The sequence below is a fragment of the Acartia tonsa genome, chromosome 8 (assembly GCF_053477335.1).
Source record: "Acartia tonsa isolate MP-2025a chromosome 8, ASM5347733v1, whole genome shotgun sequence".
Classification (NCBI taxonomy): domain Eukaryota; kingdom Metazoa; phylum Arthropoda; class Copepoda; order Calanoida; family Acartiidae; genus Acartia; species Acartia tonsa.
The window spans coordinates 12,377,981-12,405,695 of record NC_137267.1 but is presented as its reverse complement, the minus strand read 5'-3'; the positions used below and the strand labels follow the sequence as shown (position 1 = coordinate 12,405,695).

The following is a 27,715-nucleotide window of genomic DNA, read 5'->3' as shown; positions in this document are numbered from 1 at the left end:
TTTGGTCTTTTTAAAAAATGAGAGATTATCCATCTCCTTTTTAGGGGTTTTCTTACCCACTTCTCGTCTCATCTCCCTCATTTTTATGACGTCACATAGCTGATTTTTGAGACACTTTATCCCACTGCCATTTTCTGTTTTTAGAAACCATAAGAAATGAAATTTTAGATTTTCAGTCAGTGTTTACAATGGCAATATCGAAGCTATTCTATAGAAGAATTATATGTTGTTTTTGGTCTGTCTAATAGTAAGAGATGGTTCTAACTTTTATTGCTTAGATGTGTTTATAAAACCACCAAATGTTAGAAATTAACCTTCTAGTCAGAAAAATTATATTCAGAGAAAGAGAGAAATTAAACATAAAAAAAAACAGCGAAAAGACGTAAAGCCAACGGCATTTGGCTGGTCTATACATTCGATTCAATATACTTTTGTCGTCACCCTAGCATCACAGACAGAAGGACTCAGGCTGTTATAGAATAGCTAAATATTTTAAGGAGCTTCGCGTTAAGATAAATTTTTATGGTTGATTTTAACTGATCCAAATTATAATATGAGATGAACATTTTCTAGCTCAAAATAAGATGTCGTCTAAAGAATATACACAGCATACAACGTATAGTTTGAGAGGTAATTATAGAGTATACTATTCATATGATTTAAGAGGTAATTATACGTCATATATATCACGGCTTGTTTACAAGGACATGTTAAATGTGTTTGGTGGATATATAATGTGATATTCAAAATGAATTCTTATGCTCCTTTTTGTATGATTTTTAACAAAAATTTTCATATAATATTTTTTAAATAATCAATTTTACAAGTTTCATGTTGTTCTTACAACTTTGCTTTTACACAAAAATGACATAAAAAAATTACTCAATTCTCTTAAATTTATTAATAGTGTCTGTGGTGGGACCTATGCTACCCCCCTGCAAGACTCTCAAAATCTTTTTAAAACCTAACCTAACCTAAAGTAAAATAAACATGAAAAATACGTCTTTTTTCATCAAAGACTTTTACTGTGGTACAGGTGCAATATGATGGAAATTGTTCATAATTTTCTGTACATAAAAATCAGTAGATGCATATTATAAGTGAAAGTTTAATTTAAAAGATTTTTGGACATTCCGCCATAAAAGCAAAGTTGTTAAAAACAATTTTAAAAAAATATGAGAAAAAAATGAAATTTCTTGCAAGAAGAAGCAGATAATAAATAAATCTTACTGGAATATGTTCCTAACACATAGACACTCCAAAAATAATTTTTGTTTAAAAGGAATGGGGGGAACTATTTAGAGATCTCGTAAAGCAAGATGTTTAGTACATTTAGGAACATCCTAAAAAGCTTTTTTTTATTTTTTAAATCGTTTGATAATAAATAATGGATAAAATCAAAATAATTAACGACAAATTGCAATATTTTAACGAGCAAAAATAAGATTTTGATATTAACTGTATATTGGTTGGAAGTTTTCTATGGATTTTTAATTTTTAGGATGTTTCTAAATGTACTCTAATTACAACCCCCCCCCCCCCTCCATTTGCTGTGGTACATAATTTGAGAGGTAATAATAATTAAGCAAAGCTACTCTTAAACTAGAATATGTCTGCACGTCACTCCATTATCAAATATTGGAAATATTTTTCTAGTATAGCTTCGAAACTGATTAATATCCGGAAATTGGTTCTCAGCAAGACCCAAAAAATCATGTATATCCACGAATATTGAAATATAATCAAAACACTAATGCCAGTTTTAAAGCCCGGGCATTCGGGGTGAACAAAACTGTTTTTCAATCTTATTCATTTCAATAACTAACTAAGGAAAGCTCTCTAAAATACGATGCGTTAAATAACTCTTGAATACAACTGAATAATCATTACTTTTTTTTCTAATGTAGTCTTAATAAATAAAAAGCTTTTAGCTATATTTCGGTGCGCGCTACTTATGGACATTTTTTTTCTTGTTTCAAGTATAACCTGCACTTGTTCTTTATGCACTAATAATAATAATATTAAAAAAAATAAAATATAAGTTTATCAAAAAGTTTGCTTTTACTTGCCATGGACAATGTAAGAGCTAAAAAACAGACTTAAACTGAAATAATTGATGTTGAAAGTTACTAGCGGCAATGCCTCCATAGGACCCTACGGCACTCAAGGGTAGGAGGGAGAGTAGTGTATCCAAGAATTTCAATTTTAATTTTTCTTTGGTTTGAAGCTCCCACCTTCAAAACCTTCCCTGGACCTATGAGAATCTCCATTGCTAAGGAGAACAGTATCAGTTTAGTAGTTAGCAAAAAACATCTCAAAGACAGATATTAAAAAAGTTTGGCGGCTGATTGTTCATTCTTTATGGGTGGCTTTGGATAACAGCTGCTGTTGGTTATAAAAAAAGACGGCTATATGATATATATGGTACATTAGAAATAGAAATAAATATGTACCTTGTTGGATAGGGGCTTAGAAATATGGACATTATGGACATGATCCATGACAAATTCGACAATGTACGTACCTACATGGACATGGGCCATGAGAAATAGCACTTACATTATTGCAACAGAGTGGTCCAATATTCACGGATTATAGGGATGTCTAAGATTCCAAATTTTTCCAATTGTTTGTGTTCTATCTATTTATTTTCAGCATTTTTATTGAGTAACAATTTTTCAATTGCCTTTTAATTTGTTATCCTCATTCCCGACAAAGACCAAATTATGTCAAAAATGATCCATGTGAGGTCATAAAAGAGGGATTATCCATCATTTTAGGGGTTTTCTTTCCCACTTCTCCTCTCATCTCCTTCATTTTTATGACGTCACATGGAATATTTTTGAAACAATTTGGTCTTAGTCCCACTCTCACCCCAACTTATTGTAATTAAAACCTAATTACGTCTCAGTTTTGCATAAATTTTCATCAATTTTAAAAAAATGTACCTGGATTTAAAATTGTTCCTGTAGCTGCCAGGATGGATGGATACATTTTTTTTCTCACCAAAAGTTGCATATTTGTGCTATTTAAAAATTCAAGGCTCTATACTTCACAAAGCTATTATAAAATACAAAAACTCTTGAGAGGACCTACACCCTCCCCAGGATAGTGTCAAATATTATCTTATTAAAATGATTTTGACACATCCCTTTATCCCAGCTCAATATTCCATATTTGGAAGGCCTCAAACTTACCAACATTTTAAGTATTCCTTTGCAAACTTGAACATTTAAAGGAAAAGTTTAGTTGGTATTGTTGAGAGCTAAGGCTTATAGATAGTGCTAGATGTGCTATGGGAGAAAAGTAGAAACGTTAAAGAATATACATACACACACAGTTGCAGATATATTGCAGTGTTTAATCGTTTACGCAAAAATCTGTTATGTGTTGATTAAATGAAGAATTAAAGTAAACTAGTGGGGTCTAAAAGCTATAGCCCAGTTCACAAAAGACAAAGGTCGACCTCTGGAAGTTTTAGATCGACCTAACTTTCACTAAAAGAAAAGAACCTATCCCGATTTTGTAAGTAAAGGACTGGACTTACAATGCTCCAGTGTGGAGGTTTTTTTTCTTTTGGTTAATTTTTGGGACAATTTTTCGTAGATTAGGGCTTGTATGAACAAAAAGAAAAAAATGTTACATTTACAAAGCGTTACGAAAGCAAAACAGCAAATGATATTGAAAATTAATTCTAGATTAGTATCTTTCTGAAGATTGCAAAAGCATGAAACTTTAAGTTAAAGATAGATAAAATTGAAGTAAAAACGTTGTTTTACTATAAAAAGAAAATTAATTCTACATATTTCAATAACGGAAGAGATAAAACATCCATAGAAATAGGTGTGAGATTTTAGGCAGGCGGAAGGGATATTTTACTGAAATATAATTCCCGATTAAAAAATGCATAAATGAAACAGGGAAAAGGGAAGAAAAGAAAAATGATCTATCGTTCAGTAAAAAAATCTTTTAGTAAAGGAAAATTTTGTAAATTGTTTATAACCTTTGTTTAAGTTATGTTTGGAAAGATATATCAAATAAAGGAACATCATGAGTTGGTTGAAAAAGTTGATTGACGTCATATTAGAAGGAAATATGACGTCAATATGCTTTTGTCCACTTTTTTGGAGACACTATCAGCTGATTCTATATAATTTGTGGTAAAAATGGTAATTTTACAATATTGTATTTCTGTATTTTGAAATCTATAATTGACATGGACTAATAAATCATTATTTTCAATGAAAAAGTACCTAAAAACGTAAGTCGACAAGAATAATAACTTAATTAGTAGCGAAAAAGTAATATCAAAAAAACCATGCTAACTTATTCTTATTTTATTTTGGTTATTTTTGTTTGAAAGGGGCGGGGGAGTGGGTAAAATTTTTCGAGAACTCCCATATTAGGGGTAAATTTGTGGAGTGTGGGGGAGAATTCGAATATTTTGAAAATTGACACCACAAAAAGTTTTCTGGGGTTATTTTGTGGTAATACGACACCCATACGGACAGGCCGAATACAGAGTTGCTTCGCTGTGACTTATGATAACAAACCCCCCGCACTAATCCTATTATATCACTATCCATCTCATGACCGCTGTTAACCCCGCACCCGGCGGTCAAACTAAGCCTGCCTAAATGTGGGGAGGGGACTTGAACATGCAACTATCACGAGTCCATCATGCACTTATATAATCGGGAGGCACTGCCTCCCCTTTTACCACCGCTGCCCCCACAGCCTGTCTACCGTCGGGCGCTAAGCCCTAGCGCCCCACACCCCCTTCAAACCTAACTATTGTCATATTTTTGTTGTATATATATAGTAAACATAACTTGTAAATATTATTCAGTTTAAATATATAATTCTGTATGATTGAATCCTGCTTGTTTGTTTGGTAGAATACTTAAAGGCTAGGGCCCGTTGAATCCGAACTCGTTACCCCGTGGGCCGAGTACGCTCGGCTTACCAGAACTTGGTGTCAGCGTGTTTCAATCGAGCCTTACAGAAACTAGCCTATTCTACCTCTGATTGGACCCTTTGGCAAGTAAGGGGACAATCAGCCGCCAACTGACCCGTGAGACGGCCTTTTTAGGTCGAATTTCCATCATTTTGAACGCAATATGTGGGCCTCTGGCCTACGGCAAGCAGATTTAGCCTGCTAAAAGCGCCAGTTAAGACGCTTTTTCCGTGTCGTGTAGGAGTAGCGCTAGGTGCGCAGCCACGGCAACCGGATAATTTAGCTCAGACGGCTACAAAACTGAGTCTAAATTGGCAAGTGTAGCTGGGACAAGCCCCAGGACACCCAGGCCAAACCTACGAGACAGACAGCTGTGTGCTAGTCTCCCTAAGAAGGCAATGTGTGGCTGCGAAGCTTCAGCACACAAGTAAGCCCTACCACTGCGACGGATAGCAGATTTTGAGCCACAGGCACGGTAGGACGGGACATTCCCTGCCGCTGCCTCCCAGGATTCGAACCCGAGGCGCTGCAGGACGGGCCATTCCCTGCCGCCATTTGTCGGGATTCGAACCAGCGGCGCTGTAGGACGGGTCATTCCCTACCGCCGTCACCCCTCTGAACCTTGCAGGACGGACATTCCCTGCTGCCAGTGCTTCCAGAATCACACCTAGAGCTCCTAGTGATAACAACACATCATTGTGTATAAAATGTCAACCAAGTGATAAAAATAAATATAAAATTGTTGACCAAGTGATAATTAATAAGCTCTAGTGATTCGAAGCTACAGTCTAAGCCACCATGGTAAGCGATACCACCATAGCTGCGGTGCGGCCACCACCAAAGTTTCTGCCAACCCCAGCCGAACGAGAGGCCCCCTTGTCTCAAGGGCAGGACCTCCACTTCCCCTGCCATATCAGGGTGAGGTTTCCTACTCCTGACCCTGCCCAGCATGTACAGGTTGATGCCATGGTTGATTCTGGCAACCGTGTACCAGGGTCTGCTGTAATTTCTGAGCACCTCATGCACGCGATGGGCGTGCAACGCATGTTGATTCCGGACAACACCCAGATCCTGACTGCTAATGAGGAAGGCCAGCCCCTCCAGGTAATTGGAAAATTAAAAGAGTTATATATGGCAGTTTCACACACTCTTATACTCCATCTATACCACGTGACTGTGGTCCGAAATCTCTCCCACCCTCTGAACTTAGGAGGGTATTTTCTCAAGGAGTTCGGAACTAGGCTCTGTTTCGACATGCAACCACCTTGCTTGTGGGCGCGTGGGGAGTTTATCCCACTCCGTGGCGTCCCCATTGACCGGGAGACAGCCGAGAGAGAGCTAAGCTATGAGGGGCCTCTGCCAGGCCCCCTGCCTGAGCAGCCGCGTGTGGTTGAGAAAGGCACACACTGGGTGGACGCTGAGCTCAACGCACACAAGGGAGCTAACCTGCTAGCCATGGGGTTGCCCCCAGTGCCCAAGGTGCCAAGGGAGAGCCTGCCAACAACGTTTCCTGAGATTGCCAGCCCTCCAGAACCAATCTTCTCCTCCGACATTTTTATCAACGGCCAGCCGTGTCCACCTGGCCCCCTCTACCTGGGACCTCCAGCCAGTCCACCAGCCAAGCCCGAGTCCAGACCCGTCAAGTCGCGGTCTGATGTACCCGGAGCCACACTCAACTCTCAGGCCCCAGCCTCTCCCGGCGCCGTGCCCGTCAAGTCGCGGCCGGACGCCCACGGAGCCAAAGCTGGACCCAGCATTTTGGCCTCTCCCAGCGCCGAGCCCGTCAAATCGTGGCCGGACGCCCCCGGAGCCAAGCCTGGCTCCGACACGTCAGCCTCTCCAGAAGCCGAGCCCGTCAAGCCGCGGCCGGTGGGTCCCGGAGCCAAGGCTGACCCCTCACCAGCCACGTATAGGCTGAGCGCTGTCACTCCAACTGACGGTCAACCACCCCAGCTCCGCACAGCCAAGCGAGTGGTCCTGCCTGGCCGCGGGGTTATGGCAGTCCCTGTTGAGCTAGTAGGCCATCGTACCAAGGATGCCATTCAACTAGCTGCCCCAGAACAGAGGTTTGGGGAGGACCTTGTTATTCCAGAGGGCCTGTATGCCCACAGGCCTGGCTCTGCCACTGTGTTTAGAGTACTGGTGGTCAATGAGGGGGAGGTGCCCCTCTTGCTGGATGCTGGCCTCCCAGTGGCAGGGGAGCTGGTCAAACCTGACATTCTGGAGGTCTCTGATACGCCTCCCCCGCGTCTCCACTCGGTCCAAGAACCTGCTGAGCCTATAGACATGCAAGAGTTGTGGGAGGCCTTGGAGATGGAAGACAATGAGTTCCTACGCAAGGACCCCTTGCTCAAGAAGGAGGTCTGGACTACGTTGTCAGAGTACAGGGACGTCTTCTCCAATTCTACCCCCGGCTGCACAGATGTGGTTGAATTGCAGCTGCGCCTCAAGCCAGGGACCCAGCCGATCCGCCAGAGATTTAGGGATCTGAACCCGCGGCAAGAGGCTGAACTGGAGAAACAACTGGACACTTGGCTGCAGGAAGGAGTCATAGAGCCGTCGGACTCCGCCTGGAGCAGCCCCCTGGTGCCCATCAAGAAGAAGGACGGGAGCACCCGCTGGGCCGTCGACTACAGGGCCCTCAACAAGTGTCTGGAGCTGGACAGCTACCCCCTGCCTAGGATCCAGCAATTGGTGGAACGAGCTGGCGGGCACCGTGTCTACAGTGCTCTAGACGCGGTGGCCGCATACTACACCATTCGTGTGTCTGAGGATAGCCGGCCCTGCACCGCCTTCACCACCCCCAGGGGCTTGTATCAATGGAAAAGGATGCCCTTTGGCCTGGCTACGGCACCGTCTGTCTATTCCAGGTTTATTGCAGGGGTCCTAAACCCACTAGGCACAGCCAACCTCCAGTCATACCTTGACGACGTCCTGACCTTCCACCAGGATACCTGGGCCCACCTGGCCAGGCTCCGAGAGGTCTTGGAAGCCCACCGCAGGGGAGGGATCCGCCTCAAGCCAGCCAAGACCAAGTTGTTCCGGTCCAAGGTGGATTATCTGGGTCACACCCTCAGCCGAGAGGGGATAGCCATGCAAGAGGACTATATTGACCGCATCTTGGACTGGCCAGCCCCTAGCACCCCCAAGGATTTGCTGGCGTTGCTGGGCTTCTTTGGATACTACCGCCTGTTCATCCCAGAGTATGCAGACCTCACCTACGAGATGAATCGGCAGAAGACGGCCAAGGCCCTAACCTGGACGCCTGAGATGGAAGCCCAGCTGCTGCAACTCAAGGACAAGTTCCGACAGGCCCCCATCCGAGCGCCGCCCAGGTTTGATTTACCAGCAGTGTTCCAGCTCACCACAGATTTCAGCAGCCGCGCCATCTCTGCCATACTGAGTCAATGCCAGGAGGGCAAGGAGAGGCTGATTGCCGCCGTGGGGCGCAAGACAACCGACCCTGAGACGCGCTACCCGTCCTGGAAGGGAGAGATGGCCGCCATTATCTATGGGATCCGAAAATTCCACGGCATCTTGTCCTACCGCAGCTTCCAGATAAACACTGATTCCTCTGCCCTGCTACAGATGAAATCACTGAACACATCCACAGGGATGGTGGCCCGCTGGCAGGAGGAGCTAGCGGCCTTAGACTTTACCGTCTGCCACAGGCCTGGCACCCAGAATACCAACGCCGACGCCCTCAGCCGCCAGGAAGATGCCAACATGCCAACGGCTAGCGCCGAAGAATTAGCAGAGCAGGCTGAGTATATCCACAACCTGGCCCAGCTAGGGGAGCCCGCAGCTAGCCGGCCTCCTGCCGCCCGACTGGATTCAGCTAGAGTATTGGAAGCCCAGACACAGGACCCCCTCCTGCTCCGTGTCCGCCAATGGGTGGCTGATGGCAAGGCCCCAACCAAGGCTGAGCTGCGTGGCAAGGAACGAGACGAGCAGCAGTACGCCAGCCGCTTCTCAGCCCTGGGGCTTGACGAGCATGGCTGCCTCACCACCACTGACCAGACTCTGACAGGAGAGAGGACAAGATACCTGCTGCCTTCGGCCCTCCAGCAGGATGCGTTCTTTCTAGCCCATGGAACCCCCATGGCTGGGCACTTTGGGATGGACGCAACTATCGCCCGCGTTGCCATGCATTTCTGGTGGCCCAACCTGGCCCGTGACGTCCGCCTGATGGTACAAACCTGCCCTGAGTGTGTCCAGAAAGTCACCAAGGAGAGGCTGAAGCAGGGGATCCACGTGCCCTCCCGCCAGGGGTATCCACAGCAAGTCCTATTCATCGACCTGGTGGGGCCACTGCCAGAGACCCCAGCTGGGAACCGCTACATCCTCACCTGCCAAGATGGATTTAGCCGGTTTGTCAGCCTCTACGCCATCCCCAACAAGCGCACCCTCACGGTGGCTGAAGCCCTGTTGCACCGCCACCTGGCCACGTTCGGATGCCCCCTGAAGATCCATTCCGACAATGGAATGGAATTTACCGGCCAGGTATTCCAGGAACTGGCCTCCCGGCTCGAGATTGGCCTGACACATCCACCACCCTACAATCCGCAGTCCAACCGAGTGGAGAGGTTTCATAGGACGCTCAACACAGGCATGCGCCTGTTCCTAGACAGAGACGATAACAACTGGGAGCCCCACCTGCCTGCCATCGCCTTTGCCTACAACACCAAGGCCTGTAGATCCACTGGTGTGACCCCGTTCCTGGCCTTCTTTGGGAGAGAGGCCAAACTTCCGGTGGACATGGTGCTACGGCTGCCAGAGACCGAATATGCTTCAGTTCCAGCCAACGTCCAAGCTCTGTTGCAGCGCTACTATGCAGTTTATGATGCCATCCAGCAGAAGGAGGAGGGAGCCATCAGGAGGAGCGCGGCAGCTTACGAAGGCACGGCCAAGTATGAGGTTGGAGACTTGGTCTGGTACCTGGCCCCTCGCCTGGTGCCAGGAAAGGCAGCCAAGATTACCAAGAGATGGACTGGCCCCTGGAAAGTAGTGAGGAAAGCTACAGAAGTCCATTATGTCATCAAACCTGCCTCTCCAGTAGCCAGGATCTCAGAAGTTACCGCGCATGTAGGCCGACTGCGCAAATACACTGGAGATGTGACTGCCCACCAGATCCCAGAAGACATCCAAGTTGACGTGGACGGCGACGAGGATGCCACCGAGCTGCCAGTTGGAGCGGCGGCGCCCGCAGCTAGCAACCCAGGAGAGTTCCCAGTGCACCAGCCAGCCGCAGCCGCCCCACAGCCTAGCGGCCAAGATCGTGACCCAGTGGAGGAAAACCTGCAGGAGCAACCCAACGAACCACCGCCGCCGCCGCCCGCTCCAGAGCCACTCAGAGATGCCATCTGGAACCCTGACGCAGACATGGAGAACCTGCCAGCCAGCAGCGGACCTGTAGGAGAAGAGCCAGCCACTGCGATGGAAGAAGCCGCCCCAGAAGAAGAAGAAGAAGCCATGTGCCCCCTGCTGATGACCGCCATCCCCATCCGTGTAGGAGCTAGGAGGCCAAGCAACCTGAATCAAGCAGGCGCCCCCATGGAATTCTATGCGCCCTTTGCCATCACCATTCCACCCTTAGGAACCACCAGAATCTGCCTAGGCCTCCGTGTCCAGTTACCAGCCGAGACAGAACTGATCCTGCAGACGAGGCAAAATTTCCAGCGGCGAGGCCTGGCCGTGGCCAACCCACGCCTAGAAGCCAACCAGGAGCTGACAATGCTGATCACCAACCACAGTCAGACCGAGCAACGAGTGTCCCGAGGAGCCTGTGTAGCCCGAGCTGTCCTCCATCGAGCTGTGCCCCAGGAACTGCCTGTCCGGCGCATGAGCCGGCTGTCGTATCCCCAGGTTCAAGGCCTGGTGGCTCAGGAGCCACGCAACCCTTGAAGGGGAGGTTGTGGTAATACGACACCCATACGGACAGGCCGAATACAGAGTTGCTTCGCTGTGACTTATGATAACAAACCCCCCGCACTAATCCTATTATATCACTATCCATCTCATGACCGCTGTTAACCCCGCACCCGGCGGTCAAACTAAGCCTGCCTAAATGTGGGGAGGGGACTTGAACATGCAACTATCACGAGTCCATCATGCACTTATATAATCGGGAGGCACTGCCTCCCCTTTTACCACCGCTGCCCCCACAGCCTGTCTACCGTCGGGCGCTAAGCCCTAGCGCCCCACACCCCCTTCAAACCTAACTATTGTCATATTTTTGTTGTATATATATAGTAAACATAACTTGTAAATATTATTCAGTTTAAATATATAATTCTGTATGATTGAATCCTGCTTGTTTGTTTGGTAGAATACTTAAAGGCTAGGGCCCGTTGAATCCGAACTCGTTACCCCGTGGGCCGAGTACGCTCGGCTTACCAGAATTTCCTTCTGGATAGTCTCAAAAAAAGATTTGTCTACTTTACTTGGCCGATGACAGACAGTCAACTAGTACATAAGCAAATTATAGAGAAGCTGCGCTACTAAGAGGTAACCCAAGGCTTTACTAGCAATTGACCTGCTGCAAGCTGTTACCAGCTGACATGCTGCTGCCAACTAACCTACTCAATCAGCTGACTTGCTGACAGCTGACCTGCTGCTGCACGCGTGTTTTATGGCTCGCACAAATACAGGGTGCAAAATTTGAGAATCCCCATCTTTGTTTAAAATAAACTTTAAATCAACAAAGCATGTCTTCAAGTCTTATCATGATGTTAGGTTTGTCAGGGATGATTTACATACTCAATACAAAATCGACAAAGAAACAAGAGGATTATAAACCAAAAATGCTTCCTATAGATTTTATTCGAACAAACCGGTTGGATTAATTCACCCCTACTCCCAAAAATTTACCAGCTACTAAATGCAGAATTCAATCTGTGAAGTTTGGGGAAAGATTTATTTACCATCCATTGTCTTAGCCATTGAAATTCCTATATAAAGGACTATTATTTGAATTAAAAGGGAAAAATAAATGGGATTCAAAACAAAAAGAAAACCCCCCCCCCCCTAAAAGAAATGCCTTTAAAACAGCTACTATTGGACGTATTAGTCCCTATTAGGAAATTTAAAAATTGCTTCATATTTTAGATAGCGGCAGAACCATAGCTTTTAAGCCAGATGACGAGAGTACATTTTTGGTGGGAACTGATGAGGGCTTGGTCTACTTGTGTACTACACAGTACAGCTCAAGGTACAGTTTCTATCTATATATTTATTCCCCTATCTATTTCTCTATATTTCTATCTTACTATCCTATTAAATAAGGTAATAAGGTTTTTTTGTCTGTAAATTAAGATTTCGATAACCACTGAACCGATTGAGTTCTCCAGCTCTCCCTAAGGTCCAGGGAGGGTTCAGACTATTTATTGCCTTTTATTTAATACTAATAATCATCAAATTACAGTAAACTGAAAAAGTCTATTTGTACTTCTTCTTTTTCTGTGCTACTTATGGATAATATTTTCCGTGTTTTTGTTTGTTTTCGTGTAAAAATGTAAAAGCCAAAAACAACCACTTTTTATTTAATGAAAAACAAGACGGAAAAACAATTGTATGTCATCTTGTCAAGTAGTTTGTATTTTATTATTCTTTATATCAAACATCAAATGCAGTAGACAAACAAACAACAAACAAGGATGACAATATCCATAAGTATTGACGCACAGCAAAAAACACGAAATTTTTGTGAACAGCAAAGTGCAATATCAACCTTCTTAGTTTAAATAGCCGTGAAAATCTAGCTAATACACAAAATGTTTTTAGATAGATATTTGAAATTATAGAGTATCTACTTAAAAAAATTCATCCAAATATATTAGAATGAAATAGTAGTATAAGTTTAAGCTTGAAGAAAGACACTAAATCTAAAAAGATAATCGTATTATTTGGCTTTAATTTTGAAATGTTTTGTACCCCCATCCTCCCCGCCACCCGACAAAACTATATCTCTGACCTAGAACGATTTTTAGGTTAGGAAGGCTAGGAGGCCGAGCGCCGCGGTCACAGATATAGTTTTGAATAAAAAAATCCTGAGAGGATAATACATATTTCTTATGTGGCATATTGTATGATACATTAGGAGACCTAGACGATTACAGTAGCTGTGCTTTTATGATTACTTGTCAAATAAACTTATTTATATCTAACATTATATCAGCATGCTTTTCTAATTTTTAAAAACTGTATTAGAATTTACTGTTTCCTTACCCATTCAAAATTACATTTAAACAGAAACATTTTAGCTTAATATTAAGGTTAAACAAAAGTAAAATATAATGAATTATTTTATGTTTGGCAACTATAAGGAAAAATGGATAAAATAAGTTTAGGTTTTATGATTCATAATATAGGCAATTGACATGGCTCAGCCAACTAATTTTTTTGGAAAAAAATTATAAGCTGACTTTTTTTATTAGAGAATATTTGTAACAGTTAAAATGACTATATCTATCTAATTTTTAAAAAAAAACTTTGACTAAGTAGTGAAATACATATTGGCATTTATTGATCAATCAAGGAAATATAGTGAAGACGTTATTGAAACAGAATAAAAATCACATATTTTTTTGAAATAAAGCTACAACACAGGTCTTTATAAAATAGTTGTATTACTTTGTTTCAATTTGAATTTGAATTAACCCTTAAAAGTCGGGCCCCTTTGCACACCCCAATCTGGAGGGGGTTGAACATTCAACTATTTTCTCAGCTCAACTTATTGTAACAGAATTAAAGTCGCATATTTACTTGAATAAAAGCTACAATACAGGTCTTTTTTGAATAGTTGTATTACTTTGATTTCTTTGGAATTTGAATTTAATTAATATATTATATTTAGTTTAGGGAAATGGTTGAAAAGTAAACCCTGCAAAAAAGATTTAATGGGCTCCCACAAGACAAATTTGTTAGAGTTAGCTGATATGAACATTGGAAAAAATTGTTTATTTGGCTTACAAATAGAAATATTATCTGGGTATAAAAAGTATTTATTGGACGAGTAGGCTGGGCTGGTGGGCGGCTGGATACAGGAAGGAGAAAGTAAAAACTTATCTTTTCTTAGAGACATCATCTTTGCAGGAACTTGATTCTGGAAGGAATTAATGCAATTCTTGACTAAACTATAACTAATCACATTTATTTTACTTATAATTCAAAGTATGTGTAATTAATTACTAATGAACATTTACACCACAAATAACTTTTTTTTGTCTGTAACTTAAGATTTCAAGAACTTCATTGTATAAAAGCATCAAATTAAGTCTATTTTAGATTTATATCTTGGGATGGTTTTTTGCTATTTTCTGTTCAATAAACCATTGAATACAGAGCTCCAAAATCAAAGTGGGGCAGTCACAGTAAATCTATACAGAAACTTAATTTTTTTATAGTCTGTAATTTTGTAAGTTGTTATCCTTGTGTTAATACGACACCTTTACATCTAATAAATCATTATTTGTACTTTATGAACTTTTAATTTTACCAGAATCACTCTCCTGAAGTTACCTTGAAGTTAACATCAAAGTATGTAGACATAAAATTTAACCAGACATTTACAAATTACCCGCAAAATATTATATCATTTTGTCTCTTTACAACGTACTTTTGTTTTCCCTACTTTATTAGTAGCGAAGCTACTCTATAATTCACAATGTCCGTCCGTCCGTCCGTCTGTCTGTCCGTCCGTCTGTCCGTCCGTAATTAATGAATTGGGGGAAACGTGATTTTCTCGGCTCCTATAAAAGATAGAGAGCTGAAATTTTTTGACAACATTCCCATCATTAAGGACCACAATTAACTATAAAACATCAATGGCGGTCGGACTGCTTTTTAGCAGGTTTTAGGCTATTTTTTATATTTTCCAAATTTTCCCCATATCTTTGGTTTTTATGGTCTGATTTTCAAAATTTTTTCAGTTAAAGATATCAAAATTAAATTTCCCGTCATTTGAAGAAAACAACAATGACGGTCAGACTGCCTTTTTGCAGGTTTTTGGCTATTTTTATATTTTTCACATTTTTCCCCATATCTTTGGTGTTTATGGTCCGATTTTCGAATTTTTTTCAGTTAAAGATATCAAAATTAAATTTCCTGTCGTTTGAAGAAAACAACAATGACTGTCAGACTGCCTTTTTGCAGGTTTTTGGCTATTTTTGTATATATCACATTTTTTACCCATATCTTTGGTGTTTATAGTCCAATTTTCAAAAAATTTTCAGTTAAAGATATTAACATTAAATTTTTGGTGTTTTAAGAAAAGAAACATTGGCGGCCAAACTGCCTTTTAGCAGGTTTTTGACTATTTTTATATGTTTTGACTATTTTTCCCCCATTGTTATGTGCATCTAGTATGTAATTTACTTTAACCGTCTTCATCATACAAAATAAAACAAGGTTTTATGTTTATTTTCTCAAATAAATCTATTCTTGATTTTAATAAATACACTTTAAATCTACTTCTACGTATTCCCATCCACAATTTTTTGTGCTTCGCTACTTATGGATGTTGTCATCCTTGTTTTTCCTTCAATGTTTAACACAATCTTAGGAATGCATCTTTATATAGCAGTTTTTTAGTTGTTTAAAAAGGTTGTAGGTTAAATGTATTGATATAGAGAGTAACCCGCGATTGTGGCTCCACAAGTAGCGCATCTGCTCGTTGCCAGGGAGGTGATAGGTTTGAATCTCGGACCGAGACTGCGTCACAACTAAAGATGTAAAAAATGGTGCCTACTGCTGCTATGGCAACATTAATAGTAAGAGAAGGGGTAATGCATTGGCCCATAAACAGGCGCTACTCATTACCATGCACAGTTAGGACTTCACAGACAAAGGACATGCAATCAAAGGGTTGGTTGTCTGATGGATGTTACTTAATTTATTTAAGTATAATACACCTCTTAATGATTTAAAATTTATTTCAAGTCTTAAAACCATTTTTGACCACACATACAATTGTATATCTATTTGTGAATGAGAGTTAAAAATTTATTGAATTAGAACTATGGCTTCATGTTGCTCCCTGAGTCTATTTTAAGTCTATGATTGTCTATATACAATCTTATTCTAATAACTATCCATATGTCAATACCTTGTCTATGACTGACTTTATATTCTTGCATCTAGTATATCTAGTATATTAGTGTGCACTCACTTTTGTATTTTTTTAGATCTACTTATTGTTTCATATTCGCAAAAGAAACAATAGCCAACAAATAACAGGATATTTATAGAAGAAATTATTGGAAATGAACAAGTTTTTGGTGATTTGATAATGATATACATATTTGCGGGAACGAAAGCACACCCCCAAATAATTGTTCTTTTTGTTCAGATATTTGAATACATTTGCAGCGCATAATACCCCGGTGTACAATATAAAGTGGAACACATTTATTCCGAATATATTTATAACCTGCGCCGCAGAGTGGATAGTCAAGATTTGGCATAAAGGATCAACGTAAGTAATTTCTAGTAGCGAAGCTACTCTAGAGCTAGAGACTGACTTTTAGGAAATTTAACCCCTATTGCTACCCTAGCATAAAAAACAAACAAACAAATATTAAATTGTTTTGGGGGGAATAATTTCACCATTATTTAACATGAATAAATCTAAATAAAAGAGCTTCTAGAAAAATAAACTTTCATAAAAAAATATTAAAAAGTTTCTTTTTTTCTAATATGAATAGTTTTTATTGATTTCAAAATTCAATATATTTTTATTCTGTGTTTTTATAAAGATAAAGCTTTTCTACATTTAGAGTTGGCTCGTCCTTCTGTACATCCAAACGTTCATCTATTACTGATTGATCTATGGGTCAAATATGAAACAAATTTTGGATCATATGAAGGAAATGAAGTCATTCCTAAAAAGGACAGAAATTCCCTTTTAAAAAGGACAGAAATCATCTTCCTTTTTCTCAGATATCTAAAATATGGACAAAAATCACTCTCCTTTTTCTCACATATCTGAAAAAGAGGATAAAAATCACCTTCCTAAATCTCACTTTATCTTCCTAATTCTAAGAAAATTAACCCAATACCTCTAAGTTCTTCCTTATTCTCAGATAGCCTACCTTATTCTAAGAAATACTTCCTAATTCTATGACAATCTACCTTATTCTAAGACATTCTTCCTTATTCTAAGAAATTCTTCCTAATTCTATGAAAATCTACCTTATTATAAGACATTCTTCCTTATTCTAAGAAAATCTACCTTATTCTAAGACATTCTTCCTTATTCTAAGAAATTCTTAGTTATTCTAATAAGATCTACCTTATTCTAAGAAATACTTCCTAATTCTATGACAATCTACCTTATTCTAAGACATTCTTCCTTATTCTAAGAAATTCTTCCTAATTCTATGAAAATCTACCTTATTCTAAGACATTCTTCCTTATTCTAAGAAAATCTACCTTATTCTAAGACATTCTTCCTTATTCTAAGAAATTCTTAGTTATTCTAATAAGATCTACCTTATTCTAAGAAATACTTCCTAATTCTAAGAAAATCTCTTCCTAAATCTCACTTAATCTTCCTAATTATAAGAAAATTAACCCAATACCTCCTAGTTCTTCCTTATTCTCAGATAGCCTACCTTATTCTAAGAAATTCTTCCTTATTCTAATAAGATCTACCTTATTCTAAGAAATACTTCCTAATTCTATGAAAATCTACCTTATTATAAGACATTCTTCCTTATTCTAAAAAAATCTACCTTATTCTAAGACATTCTTCCTAATTCTATGAAAATCTATCTTATTCTAAGACATTCTTCCTTATTCTAAGAAAATCTACCTTATTCTAAGACATTCTTCCTTATTCTAAGAAAAAATACCTTATTCCCTCAAATTCTTCCTTATTCTAAGAAAATCTACCTTATTCTAAGACATTCTTCCTTATTCTAAGAAAATCTCTTCCTAAATCTCACTTAATCTTCCTAATTATAAGAAAATTAACCCAATACCTCCTAGTTCTTCCTTATTCTCAGATAGCCTACCTTATTCTAAGAAATTCTTCCTTATTCTAATAAGATCTACCTTATTCTAAGAAATACTTCCTAATTCTATGAAAATCTACCTTATTATAAGACATTCTTCCTTATTCTAAGAAAATCTACCTTATTCCTTCAAAGTCTTCCTTCTCATCACATATCCTTCCTTTGTCTAAGATAATTTAGCTAATTCTTGCTAATTAGACCAACCATTCCTGGGATCTTAAGCTTCAGACAGAAAAACCTTACTATTTTCTTCATATTCTACCAGGAGATGAGAACAGTCTGTGTTGCAATAATTTTATGTAGATCAGATTTTTTCATCCAAATAAAAAAGCTAGCTTTTTTTAAGAGTGAAAAATAAGAATGTTTTTAATTTAATGACAAACTAGCCCCTAGAGACCTCTTTAATTTTAGTGGGTTTCTAATTTTTTTTTTTTGGGGGGGGGGGAGATTTTTCCTAGGGGAGATATCTCTTTAGAATGTGTTAGTACTCTCCCCCAAAATAGCTATAAACCTTCCTTTGTCTTATAAGAAGCTAAACAGTAATGAAGGACCATACTGCTTCTATATATAATATTAAAAAAATATTCTTATAAAAAAGGTAGCTTTTAGAAATTAGAAAAAAAAACGTCTATCAGCTTGGCTAGCCTGGACAAGAATTTGACTCGGCACGGCCGCCTACATGGCAAGGGAGGGCGTGTATTTTTCATGAACGAACACAAACCCACAGACAAACATTTAAAATAAGACCATAGACTATGTATATTTAGAATTTTAAGAATTTTAATGGATAATTAATTATATTGTTAGTGTTTTATTTCAAACTAGCGGCTACGCTCCTAGAGACACTTTTAGGGGCACTTTAGGTAATGGGAATTGAATTTAATATCTCCATTTTCTATAGTAGTTTAAAATGAAAAAGTGAAAAAAATGAAGGGAAGGGGGTTAATTTTTTTTGTTTTGGTGGGGGGGGGATCATACTCATCCCCACATTTTTCATTTCTGTTTTTTTTTATTTTAAATTAAAATTTTTGTAAAGGAGGAATATTTTTCAAGGTTGGTGGTGGTACCCTTCTCAAAATAGCTATAAACCTTCTCAGGATCTATGAGAAGCTACAGTGTAAAAGTGAACCATATCGGTTCAGCGGTATCTAATTATTTTAAAAAAACTTTTATATTACATATTCTATATTTATAAATTGTCTTTGATATGTTGTCCTTGTCCCATGCTGAAACAGAGAAATCAACCTATAATCAGGAATTAAGAGGGATAGGACAATGGATGATAAATCAATTTACTTAATTAATTAAATAAAAAGTCTCTAAAGTTGTTGAGCCCATAAATAAGAAATTATTAAAATAAAACTTAATGTTCTGTGTAATAATCCAGGGAGGGAGTGAATATTGAGCTGTTTATTACACTGCACTGGTCCCCAAAGTTTTATAATAACGTTTTCTTATTCAGTGACTTAAAACTTTTATTGAATTTTATTGGTTTGTACATTAAAATGAGTGTCCTGTCCATTAACGATTCAATTAAACCACTAATTATAACTTACAAAAGGGATAATTTTATGTTTAATCAGTGAGGATTTACATCAACTTATCGGAAATTGTCTTATTCCTTGGATCCCTGTTAATAGTAAACGATTTAACCACCAATTATAACTTACAGAAGGGATAATTTTATGTTTAATCATTGAGGATTTACATCAACTTATCGGCAATTGTCTTATCCCTTTAGATCCCTGTTAATAGTATATTTGCGGAATGAATAATAGAACATATGGGTTAGTGAGGGGATGAGTGATGACCAACATCAGAGCTAAAGAATTGTTGATTTTCGGATATTTTTATAATTATAAATATATGTTCAAAAGATATAAAGGATTATGAATTTTCTTAATATTCATATTACTTAATACCAAAAAATAAAATATTTCTTAATGTCAAAACTTTTTGTATTTAGATTTTAGTATTGGTCTTTAAAAGCAACAAATTGGGTCGAGTTGGGTCAATATTTATAAGGATGGTTCGATTTTTAAAGCTATAAGTACCCTATCTTATTGACATAGAGTTACATAGAAAAGTTGTCGCCAAATTAAGTTGCTAACCTGTTTATTGGTCAGTTTATTCACCATAAAGAAGGAAAAAAGATAGGGTAAAGGGGAGAGGGGATAGATAATGTTTTAACCATCTACAACAATGATATTTTAAGAGGATACAAAATTATGGTTCAACTTCCAATTAATTCTATATTTATTCACGTGGATATTATCACAGGAGAAAATTTTTAGTTAGTTTAGGTTGCAATTTCCCTTCGATTTTATTTGGTGTACCATTTTTCCATTAGGAGGGGAGGGAATAGGGTAAAGAATTGGGTGGGGAAGATCGTTATTTTAGCCCGCAAGAGAGTTCACTCTATTAAAGAACATGAAATGTTTCGTGTAAGATCTAAGTAATAATAAATCCATTGTGGTGAATTCAAAATTTAAAAAAAAATTGAAAATTGACCCACTCTAATTGCCCTTGAATTGATTTCATAATTATCAGCTGTTTGAATTTACCGACGAAAAGAATAAGTTGCCAACTTTCTATAGAGTTTGTACCACATAAATAGGAATGTGAAGAAAAAAAACATTACATTGGTTGAGACTAGCAGCTACGCCACTAGAGGCTTCTATGTACACTTTGGGTAATTAATCAAATAAAAATGTCTGACTCTAAGCCTGGGATTTTATTTTTGAAAAGGAAAAGATTTTTTTCTGATGGTTAGGGGGGAAATTTTTTTCTTTAGGCAATTTTTCTTGGGAGCTCAGACAAACATCCTGTTACTTTTATAAAAGGATTGATAATTACATATAGTTATTGAAGAAAATTATCAGTAAAATATACAAAATATTTTAATTTGTTTTGAAATTATTATTTTTTTGGTCTTGGTCTAATATTTTATGTGTTGGCTAGAGAAAGATTGTAAAGACTACTAGTCTTTTTCTGTTATCCTGTTATTATTAGGTTTATTTCTCTGCAAAATTATGTTAATATTATTAATAATTTTATGAATAAAAACATAAACACTAAATGTCAAAAGATACAACCAAAAAAAATACTGAATTTTCTATTATTTCTTAAGATAATTTCATACTTCTGACTGGGGTTCCTATTAAAATGTACTTTATGAGCATTCCACCTCTAAAGTACAAACAAACATTTCAGGTCAAAAGATACAACTCAAACTTATCCTACACATGTTGTTCTGATATCCCAATAAACATAAGGAAATATATGTGAGAAAAACCAAGATTTTGAGAGAATAAGGAAGGGGAAAAGGCAGAATTTATATATTCTCTATACCTCTATTTCAGTTATGATATCCCAATATAAATTAGGAAAATTATCTGAGAAAAAGGAAGAATTAGGGGAATTAAGGAAGAACTTCTTAGAAAAAGCTAGGTTATCTGAAAATAAGAGAGAATTAGTAAGGAAAAGGAAGAAGTTCTTAGAATAAGCTAGATTTTCTTAGAATAAGGAAGAATGTCTTAGAATAAGGTAGATTTTCATAGAATTAGAAAGTATTTCTTAGAATAAGGTAGATCTTATTAGAATAAGAAAGAATTTCTTAGAATAAGGAAGAATGTCTTAGAATAAGGTAGAATTTCTTAGAATAAGGAAGAATGTCTTAGAATAAGGTAGATTTTCTTAGAATAAGGAAGAATGTCTTAGAATAAAGTAGATTTTCATAGAATTAGGAAGTATTTCTTAGAATAAGGTAGATCTTATTAGAATAAGGAAGAATTTCTTAGAATAAGGAAGAATGTCTTAGAATAAGGTAGATTTTCTTAGAATAAGGAAGAATGTCTTAGAATAAGGTAGATTCTCATAGAATTAGGAAGTATTTCTTAGAATAAGGAAGAATTTGAAGGAATAAGGTAGATTTTCTTAGAATAAGGAAGAATTTCCTAGAATAAGGTAGGTCTTCTTAGAATAAGGGAGAATTTGTTAGAATAAGGTAGATTATCATAGAATTAGGAAGTATTTCTTAGAATAAGGTAGATCTTATTAGAATAAGGAAGATTTTCTTAGAATAAGGAAGAATGTCTTAGAATAAGGTAGATTTTCATAGAATTAGGAAGTATTTCTTAGAATAAGGAAGAATTTGAGGGAGTAAGGTAGATTTTCTTAGAATAAGGAAGAATTTCCTTGAATAAGGTAGGTTTTCTTAGAATAAGGAAGAATTTGTCTAATTAAGGTAGAATTTGTGAGAATAAGTAAGAATTTGGGTAAATAAGGTAGATTTATTAAGCATAGTTGTAATAGTGAGGAAAAGGAAGAATTTCTAAGAATTAGGAAGAATTTGTAAGATGGTGGACAGAGGTCACCTTCCTTTAGTGAGAATTTGTAAGATAGTGGACAGAAATCACCTTCCTTACAGAGAATTTGTAAGAAAAAGGAAAGTAAATAGCCTTCCTATACCCAAGGAAGGGAATTTCTGTCCTTTTTAGGAATGACTTCATTTTCTTCATATGATCCCAAATTTTTGCTTCATTAAAATACCCTATCAAATTTAAATTGGTATGGTAATACACAGGACGATAAGGCCCAAACTTATGAGTATTCTCTATGGACGTAGTATTGCAACTAGATTTACAGGAAGAATGTTTTTCAATATTCAATGAACCATCACTTTGTACTTGTCAATGTTTCGTCTGCCTGTCTAGATTAACGAGCTTTGCTGTAAGGATAATGTCATCCTTGTTAATCTATAAATATATATATTTCAGGAAACCGCTTTTCATGTTTGATTTAAAATCACAGGTTAAATCTTATTCTGAACAATTAAGTGAGTGGATTTGTATCTGTCTGTGTGTCCAGTTAGATCTTAGAAACGGCTTGACCGATACATTTATATGTTAAATGGGTCCTACGACAAACGCAGGAGTCCCAAACGTCGGAGTGGACACTTAACCTAACCTAACCTATTTTAGACCATTTTATAGGTTTTTTAACCTAACCTAATTTGTATAGAAATACTTAATAATATTAATATTTTAACACTCCTGCGTTTGTCCACTTCGACGTTTGGGAAACCTGCGTTTGTCCTGGAACCGTTAAATGTTGTTAATTTTTTATTATATTTGCATTGAACAGCAGAAATATAATTTTCTCAGGTGCTATTAGAATTATAAGTAATATAAAATTTTGGCATCTACTGAACAATTTTTTTACATGCCGTTCTTAAGGTTACTTTTTTGTATTTCACCTAGGTATGTAATATATTAAATTTTTGATATTTAGTTCTTTGACGTGGTTGTAAGAGAAGAATATATATTTAGCCCAAAACTTATTATCATTTTACTCTCTATTAATACTCGCTACTTTTGGAATTAATTGTTGATACTTTAACTTTTTTTTGTACTAGGTTGGTGATATAGCTTGGGCTCCCTATTCTAGCACTGTATTTGCAGCAGTAACCCTTGACGGCAGGTAAAATTTCTTTCACAGCTAAATACTTCCTAAATTAGTGTTTAAAAATTTTCATTTCTCGGAGATTCTTACTTTTGGAAAGTTTTTGAATTTTTTGTGGATGTTTTAAATTTTAAATAGGGAGGAAAATAGTCACTGCAGGAAAGAAATGAATAATAAACCTAAGCAAAGAATTTGTAAGTTGTAGAGTAGTTACGCTAATAATGTTCTAAAAATCCTTTTATGTTTAGAGTCCATATATATGATCTGTATATCAACAAATACAATCCTATCTGTGTTCAGGCTGTTGTTCCAAAGAAAAGGGTAAGATATTTTTTTAGTATGGCTTCGAATCCTTTTAATTTCCGGTGGATTAAAACGAGTTTTCAGCCTCACGGAATTATCATGTATAGCATCGAAATATACAGCCAATTTTTCACGAATATTAAAATCTTACAATAAATATTAGCTTCTAGCCCTTGGCTAAAAAAACTGGTTTTAATCAAATATTTTTTTATTTTATACCTGCGAAAAGCTGTCTATAATACGATGCGATAAATAACTTTTAGAATCAGAATCAAATTAATTTTCGGTGGATTTAAACCGGTACTAAGTCATACTGTAAAATCATGAATCTTATCGTATTATAGAGAATTTTTCCAAGTATAATAAAATAAAAGATTACACACTTTTTGTCAATAAGAGCCTTCAGCCCTTCGTGGCCAACAAAACTAGAATTAATCTTACAATTTTCATTTTATTGTACGTGGAAACTGTCTATAATTTGATGCAATAAATATGAGCTCATGGCTTTTAAAATCTGTTTCTGTTTTTACAATTTACCATCTAAATCTAATCATTTGTCAGCAAATTGACCTCATTTTTTTTACAAATTATAACAGCATAATATAGGTTTGATTCAACTTTATTACTTTTAAAATCTAAATTTTCTTCTTAAGTTTAATTAATGCATACCTCAAAATAAGAACTACATGGTAAAATTTTTTGATTCTTTTTAAAAACTGTTTGCATTGATAGAAAAAAAAACATTTGTTAATTATATGTGTACTGCAATAAAAGAAATTCTCTAAAAACTTTTAATTTGTTCCCAAAAACAATTATCTAATGAACTTGCCATTATTTTCTTCAATTTATGATTTAATGAGTTTAACACAATTAATTATTTTTTAATGTAAATAATATTGTAATAAAAATTCAATGAATCAGAAAATAATTTTTATAGTTTTTTTTTTGATTATTTAGGCAAGATTGAACCATATTTCATTTAATCAAAGTCATCCCATCATAATTGTTGGAGATAGTCGTGGCTTTGTTCAGGTAACCTCATAACTGCATTTTTAAAGCATCATGGAAAGAAAACGTAGTAGCAGGCTTTGTCGTATTTTTACGGTAGCTTTTCTCCTATTTATAGCCCCTGGAGGGACTCTAACCCGGCAGGGCCAATTTCCTAACCCTGCGGGGAAATCATTAACATATACCTAATCTAACCTAAAATAACCTAAAATCAAAAGCTACTTAGAAAATACGAAATCAACTATTTCGTTTTCTTTCCATGATCCCTTTTTTATTACCCGTCTACCTGGATAACTGCGAGTTCTTTTTCGAGAAACAATGTTTGTAAGTATATTCTAAACTTTCTTTGATATAGAAAAGATTGAAAGAAACTACAAAAAACATCAATATTGCTAAATATATTGGTGGGCTGAATCTCTAAGCTAAAAGGGCTTAGTTAAAAGTTCGAATGAATTATACAGTTTTTTTATTAGTGTGTTTAATAACCTTTAATCTTACCATTTTTGAACCGTCATTTATCTTATTTGAATGTTGATTTTAAACATCAAATCATATCATTTAATGCAGACCTGATTTCTAATTAATCAATTGCGTCAGAATCTTTTAAAGTAGAGATTAATTTTTTTATAATCAAATGCTTTGTTGAAGTCTATGTGCCATAAATTAAACATTTTTATATTATTTATATTTTTGTGTATAGTCCCTTTCGTGACAACGCCTCTTAAGGGGCGTTTCATCGTATTTTCACAATAGCTTTTAATAGGTTATTTTAAGGTTAGGTTAAGTTAAGTTAGGTGACTGTCCCGTAGGGTTAGACAATATCCCCACAGGGTTAGAGCCGCCACAGGGGCTAAAAGTAGAAGAAAAGCTACTGTGAAAACACGACGAAACGCCCCTTAAGAGGCGTTGTCACGAAAGGGACTATACCCATATTTTTTTAATCTGATATTTTCTAATTAAAATTTTGTAATATTTTACCTAAAATACTAATAATATAAATAAATGTAATACTAAAAGTACATAGAAAGTACAAGCAATGAAAATAAGTTTTTATGTACATTTATTTCTTTTTATTTGTGAAAAAGTTTTGCCATAAATCATGTCAATATAAGGTGTTATCGATGTTAAATTAAATATATTATATATCTAGCGGCTAGAGGCCTCCAGGGGAAATTATGGTAGGGGTGGGGGAAAGTTAACCTCCCTCCTCCAAATTCAATTTTAGTTTTGAAAAGAAAAAGGGAGGTAGTACCCTCCCCTAAAATTGTTATAAACCTTTCCCAGCCCTATAAGAGGCTGATTCTATATTATAAAGAAGAAACATATCGGTTCAGTGGTTAGCAAGCTCCTTCGGTACAAGTAGACATCTTGTTGATTTTTATTTTCGTTTCCGCGGTCAACTTTTTATAAAATATATAAATAAATTTCTATTCCAGAATACCATTTCTTGTCGCTTTATATTCTAGGAAGTTAATCTATAAATCATTTCTAAATTTTCCAATATTTTGATACCTTGCCGTGTATTGGGTTTTATACTACCCTGTCAAATATTTATTTTATTTCAACATTAGTATTTCTTATTGTCTTAGTAATATCAGCCACGAGCATTTTTATTCACTGTCATTGACAATGTCAGTGTTGTTATGTTAAGTAAAGCGACTCAATTATTTGTCAGTTATGACAGAAGCAAATTAGCTCAACTAAGATCAGGGTACAGCCCATTTAGCTAGAATTGACCCAAGAGTCGACCCCAAATGTACAGATTGGAACCTCGAGGACCACACCACTGAACATGTTTTTAATTGCCCGACGAAACCTACAAGGGTAACCCCCACAAATCTATGGACGAAGCCTAAAAAATGTGCAGAATTTCTTGGTATATTGAGTGACGATTCTAGCTCCTAATGGCTACAACAACAACAGTTATGACCTCTTTTATCTATAAAGTCAACAAGAGCGGCAATATCCCTAGAGGCCTCTAGGGGTACTTGAGGTGGTGGTGGGTTAAGTTTTACCCCCTCCTCACCATTTTGTATATCTTGATACCCCCCCCCCCCAAAAAAAAAAAAAAAAAAAATTAAACCTTGCCAGGACCTAACCTACATTGTAAAGAAGAACCATATTGGTTCAGCTTTATCCTTCGGTACATACAGTCAGATATTCTGTTAATTTTTTATAAGGACATTTATTTGTTTTGACAGGTTAGGAGTGTGCTCAGAAATTTTAAAAGGAGGATTAAGTGATATCTTTATTAGTGCAATCCCTAATTTATAAATCGTTCTTGCTCTCATATACTCTTGTAAAAAATGTTTTATCAATCCATTTTATTATTTACGTCAAATAAGGCCTACTGCTTTTAAGAAAAGGGGATTCAAGGTACAACTTATCACAACGAATCTTAGATAAAGCCTTTGCAAGCAAAAGGATAATTCATCACTTTGACATTGACTAAGACTTCCAAATTATTTTCATCTATAGTATTTTCACCTAACCTAACCAAAAAGTACTGAAAAAGTATGTACTTTTAGTTACAGTAAATTAAAGATTGAGATAAAACAATAAAAAAATTACTGTAATCTATTGAACAAGTATATTTACGTGTATTATTGTATTAATTAGTTTTTAATACAAATAGAGTACAAAATATTTTATTCACAACATGAAAAAAACAAAAAAACATATCTTATGATATACTTACGATGGGATAACAAATAACCAAAACTTTCCATTGTTCAAGCATCCAAATTTTAAATTTTAAGTTGCTAAGTTTTTCTATATGTCTTAATTTGTTGGTTTGGGATTCAGTAAATAATACTCTTTTTCGAGCATAGGTCCGAAACTGGTTCATTTTTTTCTGGGATGAAACTGGTTCTGAGTAAAAATAGATTAAACTTGAATAGCATTATTGAAACCGATCTCGAAAAAAAAACAAAAAAACAACATAGGATTAAAGATTATTGATTTAGGTCAG

General features: G+C 37.0%; 1 protein-coding gene across 4 annotated transcripts in view; it reads left to right on the top strand.

Moving 5' to 3' along the window:
• LOC145325997 (dynein intermediate chain 2, ciliary-like) overlaps positions 1-27,715 on the top strand; it is a 108,890-nt gene that overhangs the window by 76,561 nt on the left and 4,614 nt on the right. For all 4 annotated transcript variants that reach the window (XM_080169061.1, XM_080169060.1, XM_080169058.1 and 1 more), the window contains 6 exons: positions 12,065-12,167; positions 16,305-16,430; positions 22,749-22,782; positions 23,387-23,451; positions 23,682-23,754; positions 24,694-24,768. In XM_080169061.1, coding sequence (XP_080025187.1) covers positions 12,065-12,167; positions 16,305-16,430; positions 22,749-22,782; positions 23,387-23,451; positions 23,682-23,754; positions 24,694-24,768 — 476 coding nt within the window. The remainder of the gene's footprint in view (positions 1-12,064; positions 12,168-16,304; positions 16,431-22,748; positions 22,783-23,386; positions 23,452-23,681; positions 23,755-24,693; positions 24,769-27,715) is intronic.